The sequence below is a fragment of the Orcinus orca genome, chromosome 13 (assembly GCF_937001465.1).
Source record: "Orcinus orca chromosome 13, mOrcOrc1.1, whole genome shotgun sequence".
NCBI lineage: Eukaryota > Metazoa > Chordata > Mammalia > Artiodactyla > Delphinidae > Orcinus > Orcinus orca.
The window spans coordinates 26,135,657-26,157,575 of NC_064571.1; the positions used below are offsets into that span (position 1 = coordinate 26,135,657).

Here is a 21,919-nt window from a genome sequence, read left to right on the forward strand (position 1 = left end):
ATAACATCCTATATTCTCACTCAGGCCCAGGAAAAAAAAAACAGAAATAACCCTTGGGCCTCTGTGGGAGTTCGTTTTTGGAGGAGGGCGAGGTGAGGTAAAGTAATCCTTCCTTAGGAACTGAGCACAGGGGAGATCTGCCAGTAAGCCCAGATGGATGCACAGGAGTTCTTCAGGACAAAGCCCGGAGGTTGTCTTCTTTAGGTCAATTCTTTCTTAGCTTTCCATCCTCCAGGTTTTGTCCAAAGATCTCTGCTGCTAGCCCTTGCAGCAAGGTTTATTTTGAATGGGTTCCAGTGGTGAGGTCACCCTCATGGAAGGTTTCCATATATGACATGCCTCTGCTGCTGTGCCCAAGAGCATTCCTAAGGCCCTTTCACTGATGCCGTCCAAGAATAAGGTCTTGGCTTGATTCTCACATTGAAGGGGCAGTGGAGCTTTGGTTTCTGAAAATAGTAGGCATTGTCCTTTCTGTCCAATATAAAAATGATTCATGTTCTCTGTAGAATATTTGGAAAACTCAAAAAAGTATAGAGGGAAAAAAAGAGAGCAATCATGCCATAATTCTATCACCTACAGAAAACTACTATTAATATTTTGGTGTATTTCTTTCCCATAGTTTTAATGAATGCATATATCTATACATATTTTAGGAAGGCAGTATCGCACCGTGGTTGAGTGTGGGTTGGGAAGTCTGACACCACTCATTTGCAGTTCTGTGGCCTTCGGCAACTCCAAAAAAGAACTCCCACAGTGGCCCATGGGTTATTTCTGTTCTTCTTCCTAGGCCTGAGTGAGAATATAGGAAGTTACTTGTGTTGGACAAATAGTAATGGGTTATTACTGGGTGAAAGAAGTGAAAACATCACCTAGACTAAAGAAAGTAAGACTATTCTTAGATATTTCTCATTCATTCCCTGTAGTTAGCTTCTCTACCCCTCTGTCTCCTCTCTTCACCTCACTTTGCCTTGAAAAAAGCCACTGGCATCATACCAACACCAAATTCCATCAAGATACGGTCCATGCCATCTACAGCATTGTCTTATCTCCTTGAACAATAAAGTTTGCTAATTCTTAACCTATTCTTCCACCAGTATGCTATTACTTTAACTTATAAGTTTATTATAAGAATTACCTGGTAATAAAATTTCCCCCAACACTCTTCATCTTTCAATTTTGAAAAATGGTTATTTCACTTACTCCAGATTAATTTTATTTTTAAAATCATTTATTTATTTTTATTTATTTATTTTGGTTGCCCTAGATCTTAGTTGCAGCAGCCAGGCTCCTTAGTTGCGGCTCACAGACTCCTTAGTTGTGGCATGCAAACTCTTAGTTGCAGCATGCACATGGGATCTAGTTCCCTGACCAGGGATCAATCCCACATCCCCTGCATTGGAAGGTGGATTCTTTTTTTTTTTTTTTTTTTTTTGTGGTACGCGGGCCTCTCACTGTTGTGGCCTCTCCCGTTGCGGAGCACAGGCTCCGGACGCGCAGGCTCAGCGGCCATGGCTCACGGGCCCAGCCGCTCCGCGGCATGTGGTATCTTCCCGGACCGGGGCACGAACCCGTGTCCCCTGCATCGGCAGGCGGACTCTCAACCACTGCGCCACCAGGGAAGTCCAGGAAGGTGGATTCTTAACCACTGTGCCACCAGGGAAGTCCCAATTCCAGATTAATTTTAGAATAATCTTTTCAAGTTAAAAAATAAAATTTTTGTAGACTTTCATTTAAATTTATGGTTTAATTAAAGAATTAACATCTTTAAAGCATTAAATCTTCCCTTCACGGAATATAGAATATGTCTTTCCATTTATTTTCTTCATGTCCCTCTGTACAGCTTAGTTTTATGTAAGTCCTGAACATTTTCTGCTAATTTTGTTCCAAGGTATTTCATAGTTTTGGTTGCTAGGGTGAATGAGAATTTTTTTTTCCCAATCACAACTGGCTATTGCCTGTACTAGAAAGCTACAAAGAAGTTATATATATATATATATATATCTTTTAGTGGACAATTTTGCTGCTCTTATTAGGCCTAACCATTTTTAATGATTGATTATCCTTAGGTTTTTTGGGTTTTTTTTGAGGTACACAGGCCTCTCACTGCCGTGGCCTCTCCCGTTGCAGAGCACAGCCTCCGGACGTGCAGGCTCAGCGGCCATGGCTCATGGGCCCAGCCGCTCCGCGGCATGTGGGATCTTCCCGGACTGGGGCACGAACCCGTGTCCCCTGCATCGGCAGGTGGACTCTCAACCACTGCGCCACCAGGGAAGCCCTATCCTTAGGTTGTTAGGTAGATACTTAGTTTGCAGCCAAAAACTGTGTCTCTTTTCCAGTATACTCTTTATTCTGCTTCAGTACATTGGCTAGATTATCCTTTCAGAACACTGTTAGGTAACAGTAGTTAGAAAGGGTTTGTCTTGTCCCTAACATTATTTCTTTATTAAGAATGATGCTGGGTGTTGTTTCAGAAGATATATTTTATCATGTTAACAAAGCTTCTTTCTTTCCTAATTTATTAGGGGAGTTTGAAAAATAAAGAATAAATGTTGATTCTCATGTCAAATACTTTATTATTATCTATGAAAGAGTCTTGGGTCTTTATTTTCTTTTGACCTTCTTCTGTGAGGTATTATATTAGTAGACTTCTTTTGTGGGGCCAACGTTACCTTCTCAACAAACTCATCAAATACATCATGGGCTCTAGGGTTGGGCAGACCTGGGCTGCCATCCTAGCCCACCACTTACTAGCTGGGGGGTCATGTACAAGTTCTAAATGGGGATGCACAACAAATGCTGGCAGTTATGATACATTATTCCTTCACTATATTGATGAATTTATTAATGCTTTTATTTAGGAAATTTGCATCTGTATTGTTGAGGTTGATGTGAAATATATGTGTATATGATTTATTAGGTTGTGTTCACAAAAATGAAATATGCTTGTTTTTTTATTTTCCTATGCTCTGCAGCAGTTAAAAACAGCAAGAGATATTTATATACCCATGTTCACAGAAGCACTGTTCACATTAGCTAAGAAGTAGAGGCAACCCAAGTGTCATCTGACAGATGGGTGGATAAACAAAATGTGGTATATACATACAATGGAATATTCAGCCTTAAAAAGGAAGGAAATTTTGACACATGCTACAACATGGATGAGCCTTGAGGACATTATGCTGAGTAAAATAAGCCAGTCACAAAAAGACAAATACTGTATGATTCCACTTATATAAGGTATCTAAAGAAGGCAAATTCATTGAGACAGAAAACAGAAGGGTGGTTGCCAGGGGCTCGGGGGAGGGGAAAAAGGAAAGTTGTGGTTTAATGGGTACAGAGTTCCAGCTTTGCAAGATGAAAAAGTTCTGGAGATCTGTTTCTTAACAATTTCATTGAGATGCAAATTCATTAGCTTAGTTATAATAGGACTTTCTTAAAATATGCATTCGTTGTATCCCTTTGTTCACTTCTAATTTTGTATATATATTTTTTCCTCTTTGTTTATTTTTTCAAAGAATAACATTGTGAATTTATCTACCAAGATTCCTATTTATAAATTCAGCAATATCTGCTATCCTTTCCTTCCTCCTGGCTTTCTTAGCATATTTTGTTATTCTTTTTCCTAATTTGAGTCAAATGCTTATTTCATACCTTTTGATTCTTTATTAAATATTAAAGCATTTAAGGTTCTAAATTTCCTTCTCTGTATAATTTGTAGAAAGTTCAGAAGTTTCAATTTGTGATACTGCATTATCACTCATCTCTAAATAAAGACAAATGGCTACATATGTAGTTTTTATTTTCTCATATGCTTTTCTTCTTTTACCTTCTAAGAGGTAACCTTCTATAATCATAAAAGGTTAAACAAATTAACTTTAATTTACTTAATTAAAATAAATTAAATTTGTTAAGTTTTAAATTAAATTTTAAATCTTTAAAATTATTATTCAAACTGTGTGCATATTTATTGCTCTGTTCCTTAAAAAAACCAAAGCTGTCCCACTTATTAGCTGGTGACTTTGGATAAGTCTGTGCATTTATTCCTATCTTATGGTCAGGCACTGTTCTGGGAGCTGAGAATACAAGAGTGAACAGGACAAAAGTTGCTGTTTTCACAGAGTATTCTCTCTCTCTCTCTCTCTCTCTCTATATATATGTATATATATATATGCTAGAAATAAACAGGATGATTTTAGCTAATGACAGTATGCAGACAGTAAAGAAGATGCGGTAGAATGATGGGGTGGAGATGGTTTTTTTGGTTTTGGTTTTAGATAGTTTTTTTTTTTTTTTTAATTTGGCTGAATCAGGTCTTAGTTGTGGCATGCGGGATCTTCACTGAGGCATGTGGGATCTTCTGTTGTGGCGCGCGGGCTTCTTTCTAGTTGCGGTCCATGGGCTCCTGACCGCATGGGCTGAGTAGTTACGGTGCACAGGCTTAGCTGCCCTGCGGCATGTGGGATATTAGTTCCCCGACCAGGGATTGAACCCGTGTCTCCTGCATTGGAAGGTGGATTCTTAACCACTGGACTACCAGGGAAGTCCCGGGGTGGAGGTGTTTTAGATGGGGTTGTCAGGGAAGACCTCTGCTAACTGCTAGATCCCATGGACTCATCTTGGTCCTTAGCCCAGAAAACCTCTCCTGAGCCATTTGGTACCACTCACCTCCCCCTTTTTTAAACTGTTGCTTTCCTTGGTTTCTGTGACGAGATAGTAGTGACTTTGTCACCACTGTCTCTTGGTTTCCTCCTACGTCTCTGACCTCCGCCTTTCAGACTTTAGTCCAGGCACATCTTCCCCCGCCCACCCTGCTGGGTAGCACAGTCATCTGTCCTGGCAGCTGGAAGAGGAGTTAAATGCTGGCTCCCTCTTCTGAGAGCTCTTGCTTGTATTCAGACCTTTGGCACAAGGTGACACTGGGGTGGCGGCACAGGTTCAGGATACAATGTCTGAGTCAAGGCAGTAAGATGGCTTCCCAAAGGCGGAGGTTAGGGCACAAGTCCACCTGGCTTTCTAACACACGGCTCAACACCACGGACATTATTTCAAGGAAGGGCTCAGCAAAAGAAAGTAAGGAAGTACTGTGCTGACTGAAAGGCACTCAACACAGTGCTAGAAAGCAAACATGGTCCTATCCTTACATGACATGAGGTTACATGACAGTTCAGTGACCTGACTCACATAAAACAATAAGAAAACACTGCAAAACAGCAAAAAAACACATACCAAATTGTGGGAAACAGGCCACAAGTGCCACTGGAGCTCAAAGAAGGAAGCCCTGAGTGAATTTATCAGTTCAAGAAGACACTGATGGTAGAACTTGAACCAAGCCCTCAGGGAAGCAGGTTTAATCACCAAAGGACACAAAAGTCCATGGTTATTCAGTGCGACAGGGCTGGATTCTGGATCCAACAGGCACAATGAATGATGCGGGGCTTATCCTGTAAGAGTAAGGCCCACTTCTAACCCCAAGTAGGCAAAGGTTAACAAAAAATTCAACCCTGGACTAAAGAATAAAGACTTCTGTGAAGAGGATCAAAGTTCTCTTCCAATTCTTTCACCTCAAGAAATAGTTGGAACAACAAAAGTGGGAGGTTCAAACAAGAGTGGGATGGAACCAAGGGTTAAAAGATACGGTGCAATCTCTTTAGGTCCTGGCTCTGCTCTGGGTCTTAAGGGAAATGAGTAGAAATTTGGAAAGTTTCTTCTGATTCTTGAGGTTCTCAGTTTTCCAGTTCAGAACATCAGGGCAGACCAGAAAAGATATTTGGAGCTGAGGCTCTGTTAGTGATAAAGAATGTGAATCTATCTGAGGAGTCCTCTAGCTGGGAGGTGGAGGAGGTAGAGGTCTCGCAGGTGGAAGTAACGGCACCTCAACTCTAACACTTGCAGAGATACAAATAACAAGTAGCTTAAATCTTTATATTGAATAGCATCTTTACAACTCTCATAGTTGCATATGGAGTTCATTCTATCCTCATTCGAGGTAGGTATATTAGACTGATCCCACTTCACAGAATTTTAAAGAAGTTTGGGAAGTTCAGTGACTTCCTGGTGAACAGTTGAGCCTAGAAGCAAAGTCTTTAATGTTCAGCCTGGCACTTCCTCTCAAGAGGATAATGCTCCAGTGTTCCAAACAGGCCTTCTCAGTGCCTCAAGCAAAGCTCCTCACAAAAAGAAAGAAGCCTTGCCTCTGAAGTTCCACTCCGGGCTCACGCACTTGAAAGATCCTTGAACAAACTGGTCTCCAAACCCAGGTGGGGTTAATATACTGAGATATAGTGGGGAGGGGCTGGGAGGCACAATACAAACTGGACTGTTTTCTAGGGAACAACATCTGGTCTGATCTGAAAACTGTTCTCAAAATCCACTTGAAGCAGACCAAAGTCACAGGATTCACTGGGCCCTCATGTCATTGAGGCTTTGCTCCTAGCGGTCTCCAGTCCTGTCAACCCCCACATGAAAAGCTCCTTCCACTGGGGTAACTGAAACCCAGAGGTGACCAAAGTCAAAGGGGATAGGCATTATGATTTTAAACTCTGGGGTGCCAAATGGAAGTGGAAACCCTTGCTTCTCAAACAACAAGTATCCACCATGACACTAGGGAATGATCCCCCCCACTAGTGAATGCTTCCCACCATGGCTTTTAAGGTGTCTGGCACCCAAGAGAGCATTATAAGGCTTAAGTGGTTTTTTTCTTCCTCTTTGGTGGTATTCAATTAGGAGTACGTGGAAGTAATCAGCTGAAAAAACCCAGGCCTGCCCTGACCCCCAGCAGAGTCTTCACCAGCGTCTCTGCACCTGGCCCACGGCACTTTGGAGGGTCTGTGCCTCTGAGGCCAGCTGGGATGCAATCAGATACTGCTTCTCTCTCCCCACTCAGTCCAGACCAGTAAGTATCGCACTTGTGTGGCTTGGGAGAGTGGAAAGGCTTTCAGGAGCCCAGAAGTCAGTCTCTTTATCAAGTAGTTTTTACCCTTTCAATACAAGCTTCTTTCCTCAGGTTTTGTGGTCTGACTTCCTTTTATTCACAATATTCCTTTCCTCCTTTCCCTACAGTTCTGGCTCCTTTTCTCTCACTGCCCTATCCAGTCTCCCTGCTTCCTTGTGAGCTGGCTTGATAGCATGTCTCTTCCACAGATGTAGGGTGAAGTGAGACACTAAAGCTGGCCTGTGCAAAGTACCACTTTCGTGGCTAGACTGTAGCAGGTCTGAAGAGGACAACTGCAGACTGATTTCCTGCACCCATCCATTTACTGAGATTTCTTCTGCACAGGTGTGGAGGCAAGAAAATGTGGCGATCTGGTAAACAGTAAATGATCAATGTGGTTGCAATCTATGATACAGTTCACTTTGGTTCAACAAACATTTTCTGAATGTCTATGATGTGCAGAGACTGATGAATCAGTTCAAAACTCCCCAGTATAAATGACTAATACAGTGGTTTTCAACCCTAGCTGCACTTGAGAATCCTAGCAGCTTAAAAGACAAAAACAGAAACAAACAATGTCTGGGGTCCCTCTCCAGAGATTTGGATTTCACTGGTTGGGGGGTGGTGGAGTGTGAGTATCAGTATTTTTTAAAAAGCTCCCCAGGTGTTTGAATGTGTAGTCAGGGGTAAGAGCTTTATGTGGCCATATGTAGAAGGTTTGGAATAAGGGCTAAATTTAGATTTTAAGCAGTGGAAAGCTATTGTAGGTTTTTGAGCAAGTGAGGAAACATGAGGATGGCTGTAATGTGGGAAACTTCTCCTGACTGTACTGGGCAGAAAAGACTGGAGTCAAGAAACACTAAAAACAAAGAGACCTGGTAAAAAGTCTATTGCAATAGTTCAAGTAAGGGGTAATAAGATCCTAAACTAAGCAGCAGCCTTGAGAATGGAAAGAAGGGGTGAATTTCCTGGAAAGTGCAGGGCCAGGCAATTGTAGGACTGTTAAGGGCAAAGGGAGCAGTCCAGGCTGCCTCTGGGGCTACGGCAGGAAAGGAGGGCAGTGACCAGAGAGGTTCTCTTTCCCTTGCCCAGACCCACCTACCTCCACATTCCCACCTACTCTGAAACTGCAGAACAAAGAACTTCTAGTATCTTTGGAGTTAAGAACTTATGAGAAAAACAAGAATATAGACACTTGGCTTTTGGGGGAAAAGTTCAAGGGCTGCTAACCTAAGCAATAAAGACTGAATATATTCGGGACACAAAATTTTAAGATGAAGCAAAACTTCATACATTCGCAAATTTTCTTTACCACAGAATTTTGATACAAAAAGAAATCATTCTCCTATCCAAGGCATTTACTCTCCTGCCCTGACCAGAGAGGACACAAACAATACCATTAATTTCTGGGCCACCTTATAACACTAGGCTCAGCTCATAGAAAAAATACAGAATCAACTGCAGCTTCAAACATCTTCCTAGATGTTGCCTAAGTCAGAAAGGAAGAGCCAACACAATAAAACCAGCAGGGTGGGGTGGCATGGGAATATAATCATTTATTTGGAGTGTAACCTGGTACTCCAAACAAAGGCTCTATTATCCTCAGCTGAAAGCTTTTAGGGCATAAGGAGGAAGTGAATCGGATGACCGACTTGAGATAGCACCAAAAGAACAGAGATGACTTCACAGTCCTGGAAGATGGCAAAAGGCAGAGAGGAAAGACTGAACAATTAAAAGTGAACTGGGACATACCTTCAATGTTGGTACATCTCAAATTCCATTTTCCCCTCACCTTTCCCCAAATAACCAGACCATTTAGTTAACCTCTCTAGACAATGCTTGATCCAACAGATCATTCTAGAGCACAAAAAAAATATAGTTGTTATTTTATTGTAGAAGAAAAAATATCCCTAAATATTTGTTAAATAACAATAACTCCTGACAAAATCATTCTTCAGGGTTCTTGGGCCTCACCATCTGGTCAAACACAGCAAGCTCTCCCTCAGCCTTATGATAAGCTTCATTAATATTGCCATAAACCACAGAAAAACCGAAAGATTTTCTAAATGGCTTCCAAATTTCTGCATAGATGCCCTTAATTAGTCCAAAGGTAAACAATAAACAAGTTGGCCGAGAAATTAGAAGGATCTCTGAGAGGGGAAAAAATGTTAACAATTGGTGAATCTAGAACAAAGGGTATATAAGTGTTCATTACAACATTTTTTCAACTTAATTTTTTAGTTACAGGCAGACTGAAAAGTTGCTTTAGCATGATCATGCTATTTTCCAGATGTGCCTAAAAAACATATTCAATTATTTCTTTTCAAACCAGAAATAGAAAATCAGTTCTCCCCCAGGTGATACGTTCTATTCTGTTTTAAAAAGCTTCCAGAGCTTTCTGGAAAGTTTAAATTAAGGGGCTACCAGTACACTGATATGGTTTTATAGTTCTTGGGAAGTGTCTGAGTCAAACTCTCATCGAAGGTCTGTGATGGTCACTGCTCTGTCCACAACAGTCACGTGGCTGCAGCTCTGCAACAGGGAAAAAGAAAGAAAGGGAAAGTCCTGGAAAATTCTGAAAAGTCATCTTTAAAACTCCTTACTTGTTGAAGTCATGGAAGATATCTTTTACTTAACTTCCTGTGTGTTTTCTTATCTTTGAAAAGCAAGTTTAAAAGCTATTTACAATAAGCAGTTCACTGCCTAACTTCTTATATCTTTTGTATATTGTCATGATATATAAATATATATGTTTAAGAAAAACCCAAACAAACAAAACTCCTATTTACAATGCTTATTCTGGCTAGTGGTTCCCAGGCTGGCAGCCAGACTGCTACTTAAATGGCTGTTATGGTAAGGGGTCTGGGAATTATTACTTCCACCAACCCAGAATCAATAGGCTGTAGCCTGAATCAATGTGGGCCCATATACCTTCATTTATTTTTCAAATGTATGTATATTCTAGAGTCATTCGTAAAATATACATTTATTTTAAATAACTGCTGAATTCATTGCAGTTTTTTGGGTTATTATGTCAACCAGATAATAAAGTACACCTACTCTCACATGGGGAATACTCCCTCTTGGCATGCATAAGGGTTCATCCTAACTGAAAGCCTAGGCATTTCTGGGGGATTGTATAGCCTCTGTTTCAACATCCTGGTACCTAGACATTTATTATATTCCAAGGCAGGCTAACCTATTTGTGAACAAGTCTGTCAGAAAGTTCTTTCTCATACTCAGCTGAAAACTGTCATCCCACAGGGTCTTAAGTTTTAGTTCTGGGAGTCACACCCAATACCTTTTTGTACAACAATTCTTCTAACACTTATAGTCAGTTCTCAGATGCTCCCTGGGGTTCTCTCCTAAACACCCCCAGTTTCTTTTATGTGACAAGGGTCTGACTCCCTTTTCCATATTGGTCACTTTTCAGGAAACCCAAAAGAAATAATAATACTCCATGGCCAGCATGGAGTGAAGCAATACTATCACATTAGATTTGAGGGGAAAAATTGAAACATACTTATCAGCAACTGAAACTTTTTACTCACGGAATACCACTTGGGGAAAAAAACTTTCTAATAAGGTCATAAAAATCCCTGTTATCTAAAATCAAATTAAAAGCAATATTCCACAATTAAATATACTTAAGTGGCTTTTTCTTTTGAATTCAAATCTCTTATTGAAGTGCAGGCTTAGCAACTGATGATGATGAAGGAAAAAACCTAACATTTAATAAGCAAGCTACTGCACTTGGTACTTTCTGTGCATCACTTCATTTAATCCTGTCAATAACCCTATTCAAGTACGTATTATTATTATTATCATCTTCATTTACAGATGAGAAAGCTGAGGCCCAGGAAGGTTAAGTAACTTGATCAAAGACACACAGTCCTTAAGTAGCAGAGCTAAGACTCAAACTCCTTCCTATCCCACACCGCTTCCCATGTATGTTTTTATTAGGAAGATTTGGAAAAATAAGTGACAAGGCTGATCTTCTATGTGTGTCACAAAGGACAATGTGCCTCATCAGCTCTTAATGTCCTCCCTGGTTAAAGCACAGCTCCAATTTCTTCTACATAGATACATACACAGAAGAGAGGTGGATCCTTGCTGTGTGGATGAAATCCTTTCTGGCGACAGGAAGAAATCTCCTCTAGTCCGTGGTCAGTTAGTCTAAAGAATCCAGTTCTGAAATAAGAAAAAGCAGATCTAGAATCAAGCAAAGGTGTCCCCTCAATCTCACACACACACACACACACACACACACACACACACACACACACACACAAACACACACACAGAGCAGTGAAGAGCTCACTTTGAGACAGCCTCAAAAGTATGCTGGCTCATAGGTCTCTTCTCTGGTGAATGAATCAGTTAGAGAATGACTCATCACCGCCACTATGCTACTTTTACTGGGAGAATTCATAGTAAATAACAGGATTTAGAATGAAAAAGTAACTTTTGGAGATAATCTGTTGGATTTTGAAATTTTCTAATCTGATATCAATCTCTTGAAATTCCTACTGCTTCAAGTCAAACACTTCAAATTTTTTATGTCCTTTTCTTATAAAAGCATCTAGGTTGTTGCTTGGATACTTTTGTAAACAAGTTAGAGTAGGTTTATCAGGATATAGGACTTAAAAGGAAGCCTTTTTAAAAAGCCAATCAATACCACAATCTATATATTTTATAGAGAACAAGGTCTTAAGAATGGAGAATGTTTCCTCTGAGGCTTTTCCCCGGCTATCTCCTTGCAAAACCCTGAACCACACCCTATGTACTTACTCCTGGAACTTGGGGGAACAAACAATGGCTATCGACTCTGGCAACATCATCTGGTAGGAGCAGTGAGTGTGTAGGTCAACACTGGAGAGGAAGGCGGTCTGCGTGGGATGAGTCTGAGAAGAGAAAAAAAGGCAGGGACCCCTTCAGCGAGAATACACAGTCAAGCCTGGCCCATGAAGGAAGGTAGAGCCAAGTAATTCTCAATAACTTGCTACGATCTCCTTACGTACAAAGCCATTAGCAGCCATGAGGAATATGCCTGAAGTTCATAATAAGTAATGAACCTCCTTCCCAGCACTGTAAACGAGTATAGTGTAACATGAGTATGTGAAGAGACTCAATTTCTAATTGACCATCAAGACTTATCTGGCTACTCACAAGCTCTCTCAACACAATGGCGTCTCCCATACTGGATCAGACAGTACATGCTGCCCAATACAACAACCTAGTAGAAGTCAAGGACTTAACAAAGCACAGTTAGATGAATGATTCTTCTTCCTGATGGAAGGGTTAAAAGGTCAAGCATGAGTCTGGGGCTCTATAGGCAAAAGTAGCAAAAGCTGTCCTGTGGTTAAAGCATATCTTTCAAGGATATGAGAGGCAGAGGGTTACTGGGATTTCAGAAGGGTAGTTAAATCACACAAAGGACCCTGTCTTATTTGAGAAAAAGACCAAGATATTGAATTTTGAGGGTAATCAGTTAAAGCACCATCTAAATTACATTGTTTATCTCATCTGTTTTCAGTTACTTAATGGTTTTTGTTTTGGCCACGCCTCGTGGCTTGTGGCATCTTAGTTCCCCAACCAGGTATTGAACCTAGGCCACAGCAGTGAAAGCACTGAGTCCTAACCACTGGAATCCCACAGTTATTTAATGTTTCATTGATCACACTCTTTGTACACAAATGGACCATATAATGACTTACGTTCATCTCAGAGGGGGTGTGAGATAACAAGGATGGAAAAAGAAAGACCCAATATGACTCAAAAAGACCACCAATCTTTACTGACAGAAAAGCACAGAAAAGAAATATGTGCCCTTGACCAGTGTTTTCAACCCTGTTGTGCAAAAAATGAAGCTTCTGAGGAACTTGTCAAAAGCACAAGCTCCTGCACCCCACCCTGGAAATATCCATCCTGAGAAGGAAATTTTTTTCTTTAAAGCTCATTAAATGATTCTTATGTGCAGCCTCATCTGAGAAGCACAACTGCATAGAATGCTGTGACCAGCTCATTGTGGAAGAGGTCTGCAATACAGGAACATGTTAGCTGAGTGCTGACAGTAAATCTACACACAGGTCTGCATGGGGAAGGAAAGAACTTTCATGACCACAAGGGAGAAACAGTTTCTACCTAATACGAATATGATCCTATAGACTGTTAGGGACAAACAGCCTGTGCCAACACCCTACAGCCCATGGTTACAGCCTGAAATTTTAACTGAGAACAAATAAGACCTACACAAGCTGATGAAGGCCTCCAATCTAAAGTTGGGTTAGCTAGAAAGATGATATACAGATACATAGCAGGGGATCAATAAATAATTGTTAAACTAAACCAAAAAATCTTGTTTGAGCCTCTGCTCCCCACTAACTACTGTACCTTCTCTCCTTCCCTTTACAGTCAAGTTTCTTGAAAAAACAGTTATGCTCACTGTGTCCACCATGCTGGTGACAGAGGCAGGCATTTTTATGAAGAGAAAACAATACACTAAAGGAGCAGAAATAAGTGAGGAGAGTGAATGCCCAGGGTAGCCTGGGTGCCTGGATGAGTAGGGCAGCCACAGGAGAGCAATGCCAGGTAAGACAAGGTGAAGGAGTGCCTTGAATACTGAGTTGGGGGTTACACAATAGTTGGTGATAAACATGACCATACAAAGTTTTTGACCAGGGAACCTGATTTATATAGCTGGCAAGGTACAGAAGGAAGAACTGACCTTTTGCCTTCTCCTCTTGCCAATTTTAAGATCTGAGCAAACGTTATGGTCTGCTTTTGTTTGCTTTCAATCCCAAGTTAGGAAGGAATGCTACAGAAATATCATGGGGAAAAAAAGCTGGAATACTATCAATTTAGGCTCTAAATTTCTTCCTAGGTAGGCCCCCACTGATATTAAAAATCCTTTTACTCATTTGTGGCTAAGATCTACCTGAAGTCTAAACAGAAATTATTCCAAACTTTCCCCATCTTCTCCAGTTTTTAAACTTATCTGTCTCCTCCTGCTGAGCAGTGGATCTAGACTGCAACCTTGTTGATAGCAAGATCACCTAAAATGAGTTCCCTCAACCCCTCCAATTATAACCTCAAAAATCTCTCGGTATCTTTCTTTCTTCCTTCAATTCTGTCTCAGAGGAGTAAGTGTTTTCTCCCCCATATGAAGATGACTCCCTTTTTGTACTTCTGATTTAATACTTTCCTATCTTCCATTACCTTGTCTCTCCTGACCTCTGACATCTGCTGCACAGGCTCCACTATACTCCACCAGCTCACTGGGCTTAAAAACATGTTCAGGGACTTCCCTGGTGGCACAGTAGTTAAGAATCCGCCCGCCAATGCAGGCGACACGGGTTTGAGCCCTGGTCCAGGAAGATCCCACATGCTGCGGAGCAACTAAGCCCGCCTGTGTGCCACAACTACTGAGCCTGCACACCTAGAGCCCATGCTCTGCAACAAGAGAAGCCAGTGCAATAAGACCATGCACTGCAACAAAGAGTAGCCCCTGCTCGCTGCAACTAGAGAAAGCCTGCGCTCAGCAACGAAGACCCAACGCAGCCAAAAATAAATAAATAAATAAATATATTTTTTTAAAAAAATGTTCAGACAATTATACACAAGAATGCAGATGAACCTTAAAAACTGAGTAAAAGGGCTTCCCTGGTGGTGTAGTGGTTGAGAGTCCGCCTGCCGATGGAGGGGACACAGGTTCATGCCCCGGTCTGGGAAGATCCCACATGCTGCGGAGCGGCTGGGCCCGTGAGCCACGGCTGCTGAGCCTGCGCATCCGGAGCCTGTACTCCAGAACGGGAGAGGCCACAACAGTGAGAGGTTCGCGTACCGCAAAAAAAAAAAAAAAAAAAAGAAAATTGAGCAAAAGAAGCCAAGTACAAAAAAATACATATTATACAATTCTATTTACATAAAGTTCAAAACCAGGCAAAACTAAACTATTGGGTTTAGGGATACACACTTAGGTGGTAAAGCTATAAAGAAAAGCAAAGAATTTCCAGAAATGTCAAGTGAGGGACTATCTATACCAGAGAGGAAGGGTAACTGGGCAGGACATGGAGGTGGGAGTGTGCTTCTGGCGACGCTCTATTTCTTGACCTAGGTAATGTATGCCCACAGATGTTTGTTTAATGATTCATTAAAGTGCACGTTTATTTTATGTACTTTCTTATACACATTTCAAATATAAAGGTTTAAAAAAAAAACAAAATAAAAACAGAACACATTTTCACACTAAACCATAAATCAAGCAAACTCTCTCAACCTGGCTATTCCTTAAGCCACCATTCCATCTCTTTCCTTTCCTTTAGTCAGTGCTAAGCTCTTCAAAAAATCAGTATATATTTCACTATCACCACAACCTCAATACCCATTACTTCTTAAACCTTTTTAATCTGCATAAAACCCACTAAATTGAGGTCATCAATGACCTCATCAAATCCAAAGGGCTCATACAAGTCTTCATCTCTCTGCAGCATGTGACATAGTTAACATCCTGAAGCTTCTTCTTAAGATGTTCCTCCTCCTTTGGCATCTGCGCCTTAACACTCCCCTCACCTTTCTCTGACATCTCGCTTCATGACTGACTACTCCCTACGCTCCCCTAAGTGGCCTGTCCTTCAAGCTGCCAGTGAATCTCTTCCTGTTCTCCACCCTCCTCCAGTTCCAAGGCTTCCAAGGTCAGCTGTATGCAGAGGTCTCCCAGTTCTCTTTCCCACCTAGACCGTGTTCCCAAGTTCCAACTGCCTGATAATTACCTCCACCAATATAATGTCAAATACTCACAACGGAAGACACCATTTGCCCCACTTCCAAGTAAGCTCTCCTGCTGGAGCCTCTGTTTCTGCTTATGAGATGATTAATCATTGCCACCCCCATGAGTCAGGCCTGAAATCTCTAAGTCATCACTTACTCATCATCCTCTCTTACTCATTCCCCACATCCTCTGAAATCCTACATTTATCTCTTCCTTCCCAAATGCACTGCTATCACCGTAGCTCTCATCATTATTAGACTTTATCATCACATTAACCTCTTAAATGATCTCCCTGCTTCAACCTCCTCACTAAAAAGCAGAACTATCCTGCCTGTCCACCCAAAACCCTCCAGAACACTGCTCCTAAAGTATCATGTGAAAGCTTACCTACAACTGTTTCCTGATATGAACCATAAGCCCCAGAAAACTGGACCACTCAAAGCTGCAGGATCACAGTCTGCCTATTCCAGTGTTGTCCCCTCCATATGGAACTCTCCCTTGGCTCACCTCGTCAAAATTCTAGAAAATCACCCCAGGTGTGATCCTTCCCTCCTCTGAATTCCACAGGGCTGTTTGCACCTCTTGAGGCACTTGGCACATTCTGCCTCACATGAAGAGTTATGACTTGTCTATATGTCAGTCTCCTTTATGAGACTAAAATCATATCTTACTCAAATTTGTATCCCCTGGCGGATAAGGTACAAGTTTTCTACTCCCCATGTAAGATAATGGGGGATACACAATAAAAGGCAAATATTTATGAAAGGACAGAGGCACACTGACTGCCTCACAGGTCAGTATTTCCCAAATTCTAACATACAAGTGTGTGCAATCTTCCCAAATCCAGAAATGAGCTGCCTTGTTTTTATGTAACCCTGTCACACAATATGGAAAACAGCTTGGTCTATGAGAATGAGGGGTTGAAAAGGAATAGAAAGAAAAATTAAGAAGTAATCTTTAGGGATGGAATTATATTTTACCTGAATATTACCAGAAGACTGTTAAGACATGCAGACACTTGAAAATCTCCTATATTCGTGGCCCTTCTGATTTATGTAAAGGTATAGGCTGCTTTAAGAAAGACCAAATGGAGGCATCTGAATTAACTTCCTTGGCTCATTTAAAATATTTTGATTTATATACCTTTCAGGAACATCATTTGTACGAAGTAAGGCATAGCCTCTACCGTCAAGGTCCACATATACTCTAGGCTAGCATCCTATCACTGTTCACGCTCACAGGGGAATTGGGACTTTAGGGAAACAGGTTCATTTCCATTAAAAAATTTTAAGTTAAAAAGCCCTAAGTAATGCCCGGAAATCAATACTGTGGTGCAAGCAGTTACGTATGCTAGGGAAGTCAAGTCTGCATCCAACAGAGGGAAGTACAACCATCTAAATAGTCTGGATACAATTCACTCTGCTCCAAGCCAAAAATAAGCAGTGTGTTTATAATATCATGTGAGAAGAGGAGACGAACCCCTGGAGAGCTCGGAATTGCTTACGTGAATCCAGCCCAGTGTGATGAGACCCTGCTGATCCTGTATGAGGAAAAGCTCTTCTTCGTTCTCGGTGTTGCAATAATCAGACCCAGCACTTTGCTTGGGGATGAGGACATGGGTAATGGTAAATTCATTCCTCATCTGTCAAATGAGAAAACAGCTCATCACAATTCCCTGGCACTTAGGCAACCCCACTCTGTCACAGCAGTGGAAAGTTAAACATCTATACAAGCGAAGGCCCTTCCCCCCAGCATGAGTCTTCTAAGTGAGGTGAGTCCCTTATGTCAGTCATGTTCACAACCCTGACTGCCCAAGTACATTGCTTGGGGCCCTCTGCAAAGCCACAGATGCCCACAGCCCTGTGGGAATTTCCTGCTGCAGCCAAACAGGTCTACTCATGATTCTTAAGAAGCTCTGGGTATAGTACCATTTCTCTTCCTTTGTTCATGTCTAGAGTAGTTTCCTTTTACTATTTCCCTAAGCCCTTCCCATCCTTTAAAGCTCAGTTGAAGTCTATTCCACCTTAGGTGTTTATTTATTCAGCAGTTAGTAATGGGTTCTTTAAGCACCTCCATTTAATGATCCTTCTTTCCTCATAATTCCTAGTGCCTTTATTGTACATACTAGTCAACATACTATCTATCTTTTGGTGTATATCTCCCATCTCTCCAAAGTGCTGGGGTACTTTTTGCGGACACATGCTCCGTGCCTTACATATTTCATATTCCCAGGTCCTGCCATAAAGTCGGTGTTCAAAAGCTAATACACAGGATCTTCCTACCAAGTTTAGAATTAGGTATTTCTTACCACTGGCATTAAAATAATCAGTTCAGTTCAAGGGACTTTGAAAATCAATCAAATACAGGGTCACTAAAATCAAGGTGACATTGCATTACGCTGCCCATGGCTCTTTGGCAGAAGGATTGGCACAAAGAGTAACTGACCCTGGGTATCTTCTCTGAGAGTCACAGGAGGCCAAGGGGGAAGAAACAGTCTCAGCTCAGGAAAGCATTTGTCTTTTACCAGTTTTCCACAGAGAATTCCACATGTCTCTACTCCCCGGGCAGTGTTGGCACTGGCCAACTGGAGAAACCGTGGGCAGAGCTTCCCAGGCACCACCACGTGGCGCAGTCCATCGATTGTAGGAGCTGTAATGGAGAAAGAAGAAATGTCTGAGATCATGGGGCACAGCCTCCCCAAGCAGACCTCAGAGTTGGCAGCCCTGGGAGAGCAATGCTAAATCACTGGGGTCCCGCAACTGTAGGTAGCGCATGGGGATCTCATCCTTATGGCAGAAGAAAAAGGGCTGTAAAGTCTTTTCTCCAACCTCTTGCTACAGCCATTGGGAGTATGTTATTTCAAGAAAAGAAAAGAGGCTTTAATCATTCAAGTTAACACAAAGGTAAACTACTGCTTAAAAGAAGTTTCTGAGCTATTCAGGAATAATAGTGAGAGACAATCCTGCCTAGTACATGGGGAGAAACCTGAAGGCCAGGCTTCAAGAGTCCAGCACCCCTTGCCCACTCTTACCTTGTGCTTTTAAGTGGATCTTCTGCGAAGAAGATGACTACTTGAAAGACAATTCCTAACAAAACGATCTATTCTATTAATCAAGGCATACTCATCATTTTGCCACTATTGTTATTTTCTCAGATAGCCATACATTGGTGAGAGGAGGAAAGACTCAACAGTTTTTTATGGCTAGACTGAATTATCATACAGTACTTACCTACATACAATACTTACCTTGACTAAACTCCTTACCAATTAGGAACATTTGCAGGGCAAGCACAATTCAGTAGCTCTTTTTTATTATTTAAAGGTCAGTGGTTGAACTGTAAAGTGGTACTATAAATCTCAAATTTCCTTTACAAAAGGTCAACAGTGGTCTCTAGTTCACTGAACATTTCAAATCTCTGTATAACCCTTAAAAGCTGAGGGTCTGACTTTCAAGGATGTTATTAGCTCTTCAGAAAATCGACCTGGCCCAGGTAAACTATATGTCTTAAGCAAAGTCCACTTTATAATATAGCTGTGATAGAACACAGTATGGTAATACTAATCAAATGGATTTCTGTGACCAGAGCCTAATGAGTGGTATCATGGAGGTAGTTGTAGCTGAATCTCCTGCAATGACACCCTGTTTGGTTGCAGCTGAGATAGAAGAGTACGGAAGCAAATGAATTCACTACCTTCTGAGTTGCTCAATGCTCCAGGTTTCAAGGATCTATCCACTACAGGTGGCTTGGCAGGCCTTACAGTTGTATTACAGTCCGAAGGCTGTGTGTATATAACAGGTGCCGTGGGGAACACATCTAGGGAGGGCTTCTCTAAGTCAGGTACCAGTGGGCCGTCCAGGCCAGGGTCCACCTTCCCAAACTCCTGTACAATTTTCAGTCGTTCTTTTTCTAGTTCCTGGTTCCGGATCATCTCCTCAAAGGCATGGAACTGTTCCTGCTCCAACTGTTGCTGCTTCTGTTGTGCCACCCTCTGTCTTTCCTTTTCCAGCTCTTGCTGGATGGCTACGTTTCGGGCAAATTCTTCCTCTTCCTTCTTCTACAAAGAATGAATACGAGTTAGGCTAACACTTTATACTCAAGTGACTTCACATCTTAGAAGGACAAGGCTTTTCAGCAGGGAGATTGCCCCAAATGTACTTCTGCTCTAGCGTGAGTTCCCAACACAGAATTCATGTTTCCCTTAGTACCTCTACACCCATGGAACAGCTGCTGCTCCTGTCTATCTAACTACCATACACCTATTCTTCAAAAACAGTTAAAGTCCTGATCCTCTTGGTACCCTTTCCCAATGACTTTAACTAATGCATTTTCTTCTTTACCAAAATCTCAAGGCAACTTACTGTCTGCACCTCATAATCTGTATCATACAATTTTAGCCTCTGGTGTGCCATGTATACATTCTGTATCCCAAGTAAGGCTGTGAAACAGAACCAAATCTAAACTTACAACTGCCATGTTGGGCGTCTCTGTTGAATTTTGACCCTGAATGAAGCCTCTGAAATTTTTCTGGTGATTGGTCCAATATAGAGTGACATTTTAAACTACTAAGAAACATCAAGGAATAATCTCCTTCATGAAGGTTTTCACTCATTTTCACTCATTTCACTAAGGTACTCTAAGGGTACCGTAGAAATACATAGCTGTTCACCTCTCTGCTAATTTTCAACATCAGAGTCCAGAACAGAATTCAGTAGAGTGTACAAAAGAATGTGCAAGTGCTTGCAGTGTGTGTTCTCACCTGACACAGACCAATGACACTGTCTCAGAGCTTCTCATGTGTTTTAACTGACTCTTCCTAACAAGAATCATTTGAAAATAGCTTGAAAAAAACCCCCAATTATTATAAACAGGTATATCCTATGTTGGATATAATCAAATGTGTATCAAATATCCCAAATTCTCTGATCTAAAAACCTTATACTTTAGTGCGATTTTCATTGTTCTTAGGTTCTAGCTCTAGACATAGCAGACAAGCAATAGATATTCTGTCCCTCAAGTCATCCTCTTAGATAAACAGGCTAAATCTGTATTAGAATCCTCAGCCTAAACACCTTTTTTGAGTTTCTGGTCTTTGCCAATAAAGTAAAATATCACATTAAAATCACAAGATCTGTTGAAATATCTATTAGAATCCTAGGTCACAGCCTAAGAAACCAAAATAATTTCCTTTTTTTTTTTTTTTGCTATTACATACTCACTTTTTCTTCATTATAGTCTATATATTCTTTGGTATATCGTTTTAACAGTTCTGCTTTCAGCTCTTCTGCTTTGGGAAATGCAATCTCCTTTAATTTCTGAGACACAAAATCAAAAACTGGGAGTTAGAACAATTGCCCGCTAATTAAGTAGAGAAGTAAAAAGACTGAAGTCAAGTTGGCAATGGCAACAATGTTTCTAAAAACATTTAAATAATAATTTAAATTTAAATAATTTAATTTAAAATACCTCCTACCATACCAGATATTTCGTAACTGATCTAGTGAAATGGCCTTATCTCCTATTTGCAGGATATGATGCTCAGATGCAGATACTGCTACTTATATTTTGGAGTTAGTTTGTGCTTCTCTGAAGCTTTTAGATGGGCAACAGTTAAAGTGAAGACCCACCTTTACTGTGTCTTTCTTTTCAGGAATGACAGCCGATTTGTAATCTCGATGCTTTGGTAGTTTCTCAATAAAGAGCCTAAGGGAACAGATCAGATTGACTGTGATGCAAAGAAGATGTCCAAATGTCCAAAAGACTCTGAAGCAATGCAACTCCCTTACCCTGCAGAGACTACTTGATGGGTTTCCAGGCATGCAGGGATAACAGGAACACCCTGACAGGCCATGTTCCCCACTCATCTCTAGCCCTGTAAAGAGCAACAGAGTGTTTCCCTCTTCTCCCAAATCAGATGTGCAGCAGCACCAGACTCCTACAACAAAAACGATGGGGAGGAAAGCCTATCCTGCGCCCCAAAATACACCTCCAAAGAGATTCTTTTCTTCTTGTGACAGTAACAGGCTTCCAAAGGAAAAGGCCTCTCACAAATCATTCTTCAGAGAACAGTTTGGCAGCCAAGGACAGGAGGCTAAGAGAAAACCCACATTCTATTACTACTTCTAACTCTGTGTGACCTTTAATGCTGGCTTTTCTTCTTTGGGATTCATGTTCCATCAAAGAAGAATATTCCTTGCACCAGATTAAGCACTGAGATG

The 21,919-nt window shown here is 41.2% G+C and overlaps 1 protein-coding gene across 3 annotated transcripts in view; it reads right to left on the reverse strand.

Annotated features, from left to right (window-relative positions):
* Nucleotides 1-8,804: 8,804 nt before the first annotated feature.
* Nucleotides 8,805-21,919, reverse strand: part of STAMBP (STAM binding protein) — a 34,468-nt gene continuing 21,353 nt past the window's right edge. For 2 of the 3 annotated variants that reach the window (XM_033400518.2, XM_033400517.2), the window contains exons 3-10: nucleotides 21,329-21,404; nucleotides 20,921-21,016; nucleotides 19,395-19,758; nucleotides 18,226-18,350; nucleotides 17,206-17,343; nucleotides 11,723-11,835; nucleotides 11,023-11,122; nucleotides 8,805-9,463 (exon numbers count right to left, since the gene is read on the reverse strand). In XM_033400518.2, the coding sequence (XP_033256409.1) occupies nucleotides 9,407-9,463; nucleotides 11,023-11,122; nucleotides 11,723-11,835; nucleotides 17,206-17,343; nucleotides 18,226-18,350; nucleotides 19,395-19,758; nucleotides 20,921-21,016; nucleotides 21,329-21,404 (1,069 nt within the window). In that variant the 3' untranslated portion in view covers nucleotides 8,805-9,406. The remainder of the gene's footprint in view (nucleotides 9,464-11,022; nucleotides 11,123-11,722; nucleotides 11,836-17,205; nucleotides 17,344-18,225; nucleotides 18,351-19,394; nucleotides 19,759-20,920; nucleotides 21,017-21,328; nucleotides 21,405-21,919) is intronic. The other variant, XM_049696151.1, reaches the window with a different exon arrangement.